This window comes from Condylura cristata, unplaced genomic scaffold, assembly GCF_000260355.1.
Source record: "Condylura cristata isolate star-nosed mole 26May11 unplaced genomic scaffold, ConCri1.0 scaffold00025, whole genome shotgun sequence".
NCBI classification, from domain to species: domain Eukaryota; kingdom Metazoa; phylum Chordata; class Mammalia; order Eulipotyphla; family Talpidae; genus Condylura; species Condylura cristata.
In genome coordinates, this window is record NW_004567126.1 from 27,726,808 (window position 1) to 27,738,632 (window position 11,825).

Genomic DNA, 11,825 nt, shown 5'->3' on the forward strand with positions numbered 1-11,825 from the left:
TGAAGTGGCTGTCTGGCCTTACAGTTCTGCACTTTAACCCTTTGCATCACCAGGGAGGGCCCAGGTTGTTGTTGTTTTCATGGTAAGACATTGTATGGTGGTCTAATGAATTCAGCACTGTTAGCAGTTTGGACTGAATAATTCCCTAAATTAAGGTGCTGTCTGGTGTAGCATCTTAGTCACATTGCTCTAGCTGCTACTGGCGCGCCCTTCAGTCATGGCAACAAATGCATCCAAATGTTACCTCTCAACTCTCCCTGTTGGGAACTGGTGGTCTCACAACTGAACAAGATTGCCATTATTGTTTCCCTTTTGGCTGCTCTGTGTATACTTATCGGGAGAATGAATGCCTAAGTTTTTATTTCTTCTCAAACATTTTAGCACACATTCTGGAGTAAAGTCATGCATATTAATGCTTTGATACACCTGGGGCCCAGAGATTGAACTTTTCAGTCTAAAAGTTTACTCTACTTCTTCTCCTGTAACCCAACCCCCTCAGAAACAGTTAACACTAACTCTACAGTCAACAAAACCCGTTGACTTTAGGGTGTCCGTTGTTTTTTTATTTGTTAAAAAAAAACAAAGTTCCTGAGCTGCAGAATGAAAGGCAGGTGGCCTGACTGAAATGGATGGGATGTTGGGTGAAACAGGAAATTAGTGATCCAGTGTGTTACTTTAAAATGCAGTTCTTAGTTTACTAATTGGACAATGTATTTTTTTTTTTTAAGATTTATTTATTTGCATACAGAACTGGGGTATAGGCCAGAGGCTCGGGGCGGTGAGAGGCTTCCCCAGAGACAGAGTGGGGAGCAGAACAGGCAGATCGAAGAAGTACACTGCTGAAGGGAGCAGCGGGCGCATCAGGAGAGGTCTGCCACACCATGTGGTCACCTCCGGGGCAGGCGGGGATCGAACTCATGCGGAAGTGGCTTTAGCTTCTCAGTGCTGTGCTTTAACCCGCTGCACCACCAGGGAGGGCCGACATTGTATTTTTTAATTTGCTGGAAAGTGCCTGTTTGTGTCCCTTGCTCACTTTTGGGGCAGTTGTCTTGGTTGGTTGTGATTTTGAAATTATTTAAAGGTTTTAAATATTTTGTACAAAATCATAATGGCAGTTGTTAGAAATCCTAGGTTTTTGCATTCCAGTTGAGACAAATTTGTAGATAGAACTTTTAGTTTCCTTTTGATGTCTTCTCACCAAGGTTGTTTATCTTGCATAAACAAATGAGGTCAGAACCTGCGTTATGTTTACACACTTATTCTGTAATTAGGACAAAAGACAGAGGAAGAAGGCGCAGAAGACAACGGCCTAGAAGAAGATTCCAGGGACGGGCAGGTATGTGGCATCACTGTGGAGGTGGCAAGCAGAACCTTTGTCCTGGTCCACCTGGTCTTTGACAGCTTTCATTCTTCTCTCCAGGAGGATGTGGATGCGGGTTTGGAGAGCTTGCAGAATATAGACATGATGGATGTTAGTGTGTTAGAAGAAACTGAAGTTGAGAACAGCGCTCCAGACTTTGGGGAGGATGGTCCCGACAGCATTCTTGATTCCCTGTGTGACAGCAAAGAATATGTGACTGCACAGCTGAGAGAAATCCCAGCCCAGCTCACAGAACATGCTGTAGGTAACTTGGAGACATGGTCGAAGGGTGCCCGCAGCCTTATGGCTCCCAGTGTTTACGTGCTATTTGTACAGAAAGAACGCACCAACTCAGACAGCTAAATCACCATTCTCTATGAGTCGTTTATTTGGTTTCAAAATCTTGTTAGCAAATTATATCCATGTAAACTTGACCTAGGTCAGATCTTAACTGTTGGATCACTTCTCTGTAGTGCTGGATGATTATTTTCATAAATGGTTTGTAGACACTTTCTGCCATATAGCTAGTTTCTTTTGAAAAATAATAGACATTAAAAACTAAAACTGTTCATGGTCTTATTTAGATGATCCTATTCTGTTTTTTTAAATGTGTTCTATGCACAAGGTTAGATAAATATATAGGAAAGTTAAATACAGTGAAGAAAGACAGGTGGTTGTCTCCCAGAAGAACCCCTCTCATTAAAGGGTCCATTTTAACAGGATGCAGGCTTTAAAACTCAGCAGTGCCACTTTCCCACCTTCTCACGTCTAGTGATTTGATGTAGCGTTTTCTGTGGTGGCCATCCCATTTTAATCTTACTGAGTTGTCATGCCGGCCATTTTACTTTGGTTTTATTAATTTAAGACATCATACCTTTGAAATGGAAAAACTGCCCTTGAAGGACTGGACTTTAAAATTTAATGGTCAAAGGTCACAAAAGCCAGACATTGAATAACTTGACCTCTCTCTTTATCCTGTCTTGAGTTAATTATTTCTAGAGCCTGAACTTTGTTTCTAATTTCTTGGCTAATGGAGGTATATAGGCATAAGGTTCAGATCTAGAAAAGGAGAGAAATGCAGGAAGGATATTTTGTATTTCACTTAAAAAGTAAAAAGCTTTCAAGTTTCTGTAGTATGGTAAATAGTAAAAATAGAACAAATTGTTTACTTTTAAATAAAGCATTCTAGAAGAAAAGTGCCCAGTTGTTAATTGCCATCAGAGCTGCTGGTATGTTTAGAGCAGGTGACAAGGCCCATAATCCAATAGTGGGCTTGTAGATAGTGAGACACTATCAAGGAATAGTAATAGATCAGTATGTTGCCTGAAAAGTGGAGTCGTGCTGACCTTGATATATGTAGCTCTCTCCATAAACTGATTCTTTTTTTTTTCTTTCAGGTGGATGGGGCAGGCTTCCAAAACACTTTGGAGACTTCATCATTAGACTTCAAAGTGCCTCCTGTAAGTTATCTTTTGGTTCTGCCATACCGCACACTTTACATGAGTAATTTTTTTAAGATATATTTATGCATACAAGAACTGGGATGTTGGCCAGAGGTGTGTGAGGGCTAGAGGGTGAGAGGTTCACCAGAGACAGGGTGGGGAGCATAACAGATGGATTGACTTAAATACACTACTAAGGGGAGTGGCGGGAGTGACAGAAGAGGTCTGCTGTACTTTGTAGGTCACCTCCCTGGCAGGCTGGGGGTCGAACTTGTGCTTTAGTGGCTGGCGATAGCATGATAGCACTGTCTTTGACCCCTGGGCCACCAGGGAGGCCTCTGACTAATTTTTTAATAGTGAAAATGGAAACTAAGTTAGCTGCTAGGGATAAGAGATTGGATCAGACAGGTACAGCCTGGGGATTACAGGTACAGTAATGGTCTATATTGACATCTGCTCTTCAGGTCAGGAGTTAAACCAATGAAAGGGAAAAGATGGCCTTGGGGCAGAGGAAGAGTGGCTTGCTATTGGGATGGAGAACTTGATGAAGTGGAAGAGGGGTAAAGGTGGGGCTGCAGAGAGATGATTTTTTTTTTTTTTTTAAGATTTATTTATTTGTGCATACAGAACTGGGGTACAGGCCAGAGGCTCAGGGGCGGTGAGAGGCCTCACCAGAGACAGAGTGGGGAGCAGAACAGGCAGATCGACGAAGTACACTGCTGAGGGGAGCAGCGGGCGGGCCAGGAGAGGTCTGCCACGCCATGTGGTCACCTCCAGGGCAGGCGGGAATCGAACTCATGCGGAAGCTGTGCTTTAACCCGGCTTTAGATTCTCAGTGCTGTGCTTCAACCCGCTGAGCCACCAGGGAGGGCCCAGAGAGATGATTTTTAATAGGTTCCAGTTACACCATCAGTTTATGTTTGGAGAAATTGCTTTTAAAATTGGTGTGATGTATGAGACAGTGTGTGACTTCCGCCTTGACTGGAAGCTGCAGAGTCTGTTAGGTCGACAGACTTGGGATGGGTCCTGCACTTGGTGGGGAGAATTAGGCAGGCTATTGCTGCTTCTGCTTTTGCCAGAGAGAAATTGACAAAGTGAGCTGTTCTCAGTTGTTTTGAGTAGAAAAAGTTGTTTGAAATAGTCTTTTATTCATAAGTAATCAAAAGCTGTATCTAGTGAGGAAATGCGTCTGCCTGATTTTAAAAGTGCCTTGTATATTTTCTTTTCTTTTTTGAAATAGGATATTGAAGAACCTCTATTGGAGCCAGGTACTGATAAGAGAAACACGACAGTTATGGTTTGAAAGTTTTCCCACTTTTTTTTTTTTTCCAAACTGTCTAAATATTTTAAACTGTGTTACGGTCTTGTAAATTATTTTAATGGTGGACAATCCAGATCGTACAAGGATCAGAGATTGGAAACCCATTCGTATCACCAGATCTGTGGAAGTGCCGTTCTGGTTCTGGAGGTCAAATATATTTGGTGAGATGTAGTGATTATTTTCCTCTCTAACCTTGTAGAGTGGCATTTAAGTAATTTCCCCCTGTGATTCTTCCATGTGTTTCTACACATGAAACAGATCTTGTGATATTTGCTGCAGTCATTTTGATTAATGCAGTTAAGGCAGGATAAATCGGTGGTCAGGGCACTTAGAGCCTGAGAAGTGACTGGATTCCAGAAGAGGAAACGGAGTTTCTTCGTGAAAATTTCCAACATGTTATTCCCCTTCTGGACTGCATTTATCTCCTGCCGTCGGAAGAGTTTCTGGTTTTCATATTGGACTGTTCTGTTAAAAGAAATTCAAAGAAATTTGGAAATTGAGCTGTCATTGAATGGTGATTGCATTCGATTCAGCACCTTGGACATTGGGAAAATAAGGCGAAGACCCAGACTTGAACAGAAACATGAAGAAAACTGTCAGAAGCAGCCAAATGGTTGTAGGTGTTTGATCTGTGGGGGCCTTTTCTCTTCCATGTAGCATAGAGGCTTGCTCTAGCAGTCGGTTGGAGTGCAGGTAGTGTAACTAGTGTAATTTTGTGTACCCTCGGGTTTTCCAATCTCTGTGTAGCTAGCAGTTCTCTTGGTGTTAGTGTGGCAGCCGTGCCAGTTCCGCATTTGTGATTGCTTTATTTCCCTGGTAATTAAACCTTGTGCCATTCTATTCCTGTTAAATCCGTAGAAAATGAGAAAATACTCGACATTTTGGGGGAAACTTGTAAATCTGAGCCAGTAAAAGAAGAAGGTTTCGAGCTGGAGCAGCCATTTGCACAGGACACAAGTAGCGTGGGGCCAGACAGAAAGCTTGCGGAGGAAGAGGACCTTTTTGACAGCGCCCATCCGGAGGAGGGTGATTTAGATTTGACCAGCGAGTCAACAGCACAAACTCAGTGGAGCAAGGCAGACACCCTGTTAGCGGTAGTGAAAAGGGAGCCCGTGGAGCAGACAGGCGATGGCGAGAGGACGGACTGTGAGCCTTTAGGGCTAGAGAAGCCAGTTGAGCAGAGTAGTAAAGCCTCAGAGCACGCGGAAGCCTCTAGCGAGGAGGTCTCGGAAGCGCCCTGGGAAGCCTCAAGCCCAGAACCCAGAGATAGCAAAGAAGACGTGAAGAAGTTTGCTTTTGAAGCTTGTAGTGAAGTCCCTCCGGCTCCTAAAGAGTCCTCAGCCAGTGAGGGCGCTGATCAGAAAATGAGGTTTGTTTTTTCTCAGTTTTAGACCAGACGCTATCTCCTTTTCATTGGTCGTTTAATGACACACATAAGCTGTTTTTTCTGCAATTGGCCAGCCAGACTGATGAAATTGTAGTTTACTTCTAAAGAATGTTTTATTTCTCTTTGCGTATTTTATTGGGTGATTCAATTCCTTTTCTTTTTCTCAACCTACCATGGTTGTGTTCTTAAATCGTTAAGTGTTATCTTCAGCTAAATCGAATTGACTTAAGAAAATCTGACATTGTATTTTGGGGGGTCAGATTTCCAATATAAACTTGCAAAGGTGTCTTAAAATTTTATTTCAGACTAATTTTCTGGTAGGTATTAAGTTTTAGCACATATCATACTTTAATTTATTTCTCTTTCATTTTTTTCCTGTATGAGTAACATTAACTTTTGTCTTTAGCTCTTTTAAGGAAGAAAAAGATATAAAGCCAATCATTAAAGATGAAAAAGGTATGATTTTAACTTACATGGTGGGGAGCCACCTATGGATCCCTTCTTTTGGGAAGGAGGGCGGCAGGGAGGGAGCACAGACACCCACATGTTGGATCTGCTATTTTGTCTTGTTGCGTATTGTAAGAATTCATTACCTGATGTATTTGAGAGACTAGCTTTAAATGGGAAGCTTCTGTGTTTTATGTCTTTGCTGTGGTTGTTGTGCATGAGATAGTGAGAATCCTATTAGAGGGTTTTTCTGCCCCTCGAACACTCAGGTGACAGAATTCTAAAAACTGCTCTCTTGGTTGAGAACTGAGCATCAAAGGGCTCTTCAGCTTGTCCCTTGTGGCATGTTTATTCTTCAAGTAAGGAAATGCAGTCTCTGTGATGCGGACGTTTTGCCCTTTGGCTTGTTTATTATATTGATGGGCATTAAATTCTTGACTCAGGAGTGGAGGCTGGATTTGTTGGGCTTGGAGGTGGCACAGAGTTAGGAGTGGGTCTACTTCGGCCTGCCTGATAGCCTCCCCCGCCGCAGGTCGTGCCAGCAGCAGCTCTGGCCGGAACCTCTGGGTCAGTGGCCTGTCTTCCACAACTCGAGCGACAGATCTGAAGAACCTTTTCAGCAAGTACGGAAAGGTAATGGTCTCCCTACCTCGGTTATTTCTGCTTAAGGGGGAAACATAGCACTGGGGGCACTGCCCACAGTGGGGTGGCATGCCTGGTTCCTGAGGCAAGACTGGGTCGCGCATGTAGCAGGGGTTTAGCATGCAGAATGTGGCTCAGGAGGTGGGTGTACATCACTCTGACTGTCCGTATGATTCAGAGTTCTTAAAGAAACTAATGTCTTTAGACCACTGCGAAACTTAAAGTTGTTATGTTGGTTTTTTCCCCCTTCTGGCATCTTAATTACAGTGTGATGGTGGCTTAAAAATAAATCAGCTAACATGTTGCTAATAGGGGCAAGAGGAAAATACGATGACTCAGAAGCTTTCCAAGGACATTTAAAAACTATTCCATTGTCCTGGAATTAGAGAATGAAGCATTTTTATGAGCCACAGAGACTGCCCTGCTCTTGGGGCTGGGGGAGCATGTGCGTAGCTCTCTGAGAAGAGTGCACGCGACGCCATGCTGAGGAGTCGTCGAGTTTTTGATGACTTTCTGATGCTGCCTTCCAAGTCACTCCTTAGCTCAGGTCTGTGTCACCTTTTTAGTGACTTAAGCAGACAGCTCCGAGACGAAGTATTCAGTATTCATATAACATAGTCATTCCGTGATTTTTGTTGACTTCTCTAATCAGGCACTGATTACAAAGCAGAAGACTGCAGGTACAGTAAATCCTCACTTGACATCCTAAGTTCTTGCAGCTTACAACTTTAAACAGCATACACCGAAACCAGGTCCTGTAGTAGGAACGTTTATTTCAGCATTGCCAGGGTTTTTTCTCATTAGTGTTCCAGAAGAGTAACATTTAATAAAATAGTATTCCAGGACCTGCTGTTTAAGGTCGGTGTTGTCATATATCTTAGAGCTGGTAAAAACATCACTTAAGAAACGAGCATACATAGGACATGCTATATAAGAACAGTAAGGAAAGTTCCTCCACGTGTTGTGAGTGTGGGAAAGAGATCTGATTTAGGCTTGGGAGGTGCCTCAGTGATCAGAGCATAGTTCTGGACAAAGGCTGCAGGTGCCCCATGGTGGGGGCAGGCTCTGTAACTCGGATGAACTAATCACAGGCGGCTATGTGGCATCGAGAGCAAAGGAGGGCAGGCTTGGAGATAGACATTCACAGTGTCTACTCGTGGGTTTTACCTGTCGGCGTAGCTGGTGTCCTTGCAGGCTAACTAGCTTGATGCAAGGGGCGGATGAGCCTAAGCTGACTTAGTCTCCCAACCTCAAGGACAGGCGAGACGTGTAAACCCCATCTCTGACCTGAGAAGTGACATCTGCACTCTCAGCAGAGAGCTCTGTGGCCCCTGGCTCTGTTTGGAGAGCTCTCGAGTCAGGATGCTGCCAGTGTGTTTCCCTCCCAGCCGCCAGAGCCTTGCGGGTCGTGTCCACCGGGAGCTTAGAGAGGACTCCTCTTCCTTGCAACCCCCAGCGCCCACCGTCTTCATCTCACTGTTGAGGGCCCTGAGGACCCGGGAGGGAGATGACTTCTTCCACTGGCCCCGAAATGGGAGCGGAGCAGTCGCCTGTCACTGTCTGCTCTTCCCTGGCTAGCTGGCTCCGCTTCGCTTGTTTGGATTCTTTCGAGACCTTCCATTGAGGACAGCATTGGTGTGTCAGGGCTCACATCTCCCTTCTGGCACTGTGGTTTCCCTGTATTCTCTGCCAGGGTCCCTTGTTCTGTTTGTGTGTGGCCATTAAGTATTTTTAATGACTTGTCGCTGATCCACTGTGCGTTTTTCAATTGGTTGCTTTCAGGAGTCATAGTGCATGTCTTATCATAATCTGTCTACAAATGACGTTACGAAGTTTACAGGGGTACAAGACCCAATATCAGGGAGCCAGCCTTCTGCCCGGCCTTTGTGATACTTGCATCGTACCTTTTGTTTCTGTTCAGTAAACCACACCATACATCATTGGCTTGTATTTATTTGCTTTTCTATTTAAAATAGTTAACTTGCAGAGAGATTTACAAATCAGAGAAAAAAAAAACCTATGGGTTTATAATGAATCACCTACATGCTTCGCATTTTGGGTGCTGTAGCTCTCTTTTCGAGCATTTCCACTTCCCCATGGGTTGTTAGCTCTCCCTCAAATATTTTTTTGGGCAAGGCTGATGAATTCTCGCTCTTTCTGTATGCCTGGAAAAGTTGCTTTTCTGGTGTTTGTTTTGAAAGCCCCTTTCCCTGGGCTACAAAGTGGCAGCTTGGTTGGTGCCCCGCCTCTGCTCACTGTCTCCACCACGTGGCTGTCCTTCCCTCTGTGCCTGCCGAGTACTCTCTTCTCCCTCAGCTGCCTGTGAAGCTCGCGCTAGCTCTGACTTGCAGCAGTTTGCAATGAGGTGTGTTGGTCTTGTTTAAGTATCTTCTGTGCTGATTTGCCTTCAGGGGCTGTGGAAGGCACCCACAACTCACTTGCTCTGGTTTGTTTTTTAGTCTCTCTTCTGTTTCATTTTGAAGATTTTCTGTCTTCACAGTCCCTCATTTTCCCATCTACAGTGTTGATTGGATGCTGTATTGTAACTTTCACTTTGTTGGGTGCTAGTTGTTCTTTATTTGTTCTTAAACTTTGACTAGGACACAACTGAGTTACCTTTCCTCCAGAGGCTGTTCGGCTTTATCAGTCCTGCTGGATTCGCTTTAGTTGGGGGGGGGGGGTGCTTTTCTAATATTCAGACCTATGGAATCCTGGCAGTCAGTCTGATGAATTACAGGCTTGCTCTTTGGGGTTGTTTTACTATGGGGACAGTGAACCACCTGTAGCCCTGGGTGTCCCGGGTATTGTTCCCTCTGCTTTTTGTTCGTTTGTTTGTTTAAGGTTTATTTATACATATTAGAACTGAGGTAAAGGCAGAGGTAGGGGTGTGTGTGTGTGTGAAAGGACCCACCAGAGACAGTGGGGAGCAGAACAGGCAGATATATTGAAATCCACTGCTGAGGGGAGCAGCTAACACAGGAGAGGTCTGCTCCCTGTGGGTCATTCCCTGGCCAGGAATGGAGCTGTGTTCCAGTGACTGCAGCCAGCTTGATAGTAATGCATCTTCCCCCCTGTGCCACTAGGGAGGCCCTGTTTCCTCTGCTTTCTGTGCAGTCCTCTTCCTAGCTCTCGGGGGGTGCTGTGCAACTCTCTGTTCGCTGATACTGTCTTCTCTCCACCTGATCTCGCTGTGTTCTGAGCTCTGCTTTGTCTACTGGGGATTCTGGCTCCCTTGGTCTCCCTGCCTGAGACCTGGAAGCTAACCCCAGACAGTAAAGCAGGGCAGCCATAAGCCTGTGGCATGGGCTTCCTCTTGCAGGCTCCCTGTCCTGAGGCCTGACAGCACTGCCTGAAAGCCCTTGTTGCCTGCTTGTTCTCCAGGCTTTTAGTGGTTTCAGGTAGCAGGAGGGTGAATGCTTGGTCCTGACTAAGTAGACAGCCTCGCTGTGATTTCTTCAGCATGTTCTTGGCTTTGGCCTTCAGGAATTGTGGTGCATTCTGAGGTGGTAACTCCTCAGCTACCTTGGGGTATAGTGGAATTGTAGGAAATGATCTGAATGTGAAGGATTTTTAGTTAACTGGAAAGTTGTGAATTGTGAAGTTGAATTGTCTGTCTTTGCCTGTTTGTCTTTTCATACTATAAAGGCTTATTTCATATCAAAAATAATTATATTTTAGTAGTTCAGGATTGATTGGATTTAACTGAGAAGAATTAGCAATTTCCAGAGAAGTTAAAAACTAGTGCAAATGACTCTGATGACCAGTGAACTATTAATAATTTTGGAAAAATTTGCACGGTGACTTGTATGAGAAGGTAAGAGTGTCATTTCCCTATGAAGGTTGTCGGGGCCAAAGTGGTCACCAACGCCCGTAGTCCGGGGGCACGGTGCTATGGATTTGTCACCATGTCAACATCTGATGAAGCTACAAAGTGTATCAGTCATCTGCACAGAACGGAGCTGCATGGAAGAATGATCTCCGTAGAGAAGGTGAGGCAGTTCTTGTCTTTGGTGACTCAGGAAGTCCCCAGCTGAGAAGACCTGGTCTGTGAACCATTTCTACCCATATTCTGTTTCCAGGCCAAAAACGAACCTGCTGGGAAAAAGCTGTCTGACAGAAAAGAGTTTGAAGTGAAGAAGGAAAAAATATCTAGCGTTGACAGACATCATTCTGTGGAGATCAAAATTGAAAAGTAAAGTGTTTTTAAAAACCTTTTTCTTAATCTTTCTCTTGGGAGGAGGGCAGATGTGTCCTTTCCATAGAGAGACTCACTTAGCTCCTCACTTAAATTTCCTTTTGTATCTTGCTGCACTTGAATATTCAGCTTTCGGTCAAGATACCTAGTGATGTGGTATATAACTTTAATAAATTAATTCAGTTGATACATAGTGTTTCTATCTAGCTGTCTTAGTAGCCTGCTTGCTAACACAGAATGAAAGAATACTTTTTATTTCATTGTTAACATTCTAGACCCTTACTTGGCCTCCCAAACTTTGGAATCCTTTCCTGACCTACATTGATGTTCTTAAAGTTCTTGCTTTTTATTGTAGCAATTGCTAAATCTTGCTTTGCAAAGATTAACAGCCTGCATCCTTTGGTGACAGGGACACATTCTGGAAAATGTGTTATGAGATAATTTGTGCAAATGTAGCAAGAATTATGTACACAAATCTAGCTGGTACTACCTACTCCACACTGAGGCTGTGCCATTATAGCCTGTTCGGACCCATGTTAATGAGGTCTGTCCTGACCAAATGCCATCTAACGAAATGCAGCATGATGCAATACTGAATGATCTCAAGCTTGTAGTTTGAGGAATGTTTAAGAGATAGCAAGTATGACTATGTTGCCTTCAAATTTTAAAGTATCTTAGTGTACCTGTAAATTTATCCTGAGTTATTCACAGAATGGATTGGGAACCACAAATCTGAGATACTGTTTTTACAAAGAAGGTGATTTATGTCTGTAATCAAGATGGAAACAGATATCTCTTTCAGAGCAGTCATTAACTATTTCTACTTGTCTCAAAACTAGGATTCTCTCTCTGAGGGGGTAGACCGATATGATGCCGTTCTCAGAAGACTGTGTTATGTTTATATTGCCTACATAATTTACTTCCATTTTGCAGTCTATTCATACTGTAGAACTTTCTGCTTTTTTTTTTTTTTTTTTTTTTTTTTATAAGGGAAGACATTCTGGAGAAGACTTTTTTCTCTCTCATCTCCT

The 11,825-nt window shown here is 43.7% G+C and overlaps 1 protein-coding gene across 1 annotated transcript in view; it reads left to right on the forward strand.

Annotated features, from left to right (window-relative positions):
* The window catches only part of SAFB2 (scaffold attachment factor B2), a 30,283-nt gene that overhangs the window by 4,611 nt on the left and 13,847 nt on the right, over positions 1-11,825 (forward strand). The window contains exons 3-11 of the mRNA XM_004689325.1: positions 1,272-1,336; positions 1,421-1,621; positions 2,758-2,820; positions 4,043-4,070; positions 4,982-5,492; positions 5,917-5,966; positions 6,490-6,590; positions 10,439-10,588; positions 10,679-10,791. Coding sequence (XP_004689382.1) covers positions 1,272-1,336; positions 1,421-1,621; positions 2,758-2,820; positions 4,043-4,070; positions 4,982-5,492; positions 5,917-5,966; positions 6,490-6,590; positions 10,439-10,588; positions 10,679-10,791 — 1,282 coding nt within the window. The remainder of the gene's footprint in view (positions 1-1,271; positions 1,337-1,420; positions 1,622-2,757; positions 2,821-4,042; positions 4,071-4,981; positions 5,493-5,916; positions 5,967-6,489; positions 6,591-10,438; positions 10,589-10,678; positions 10,792-11,825) is intronic.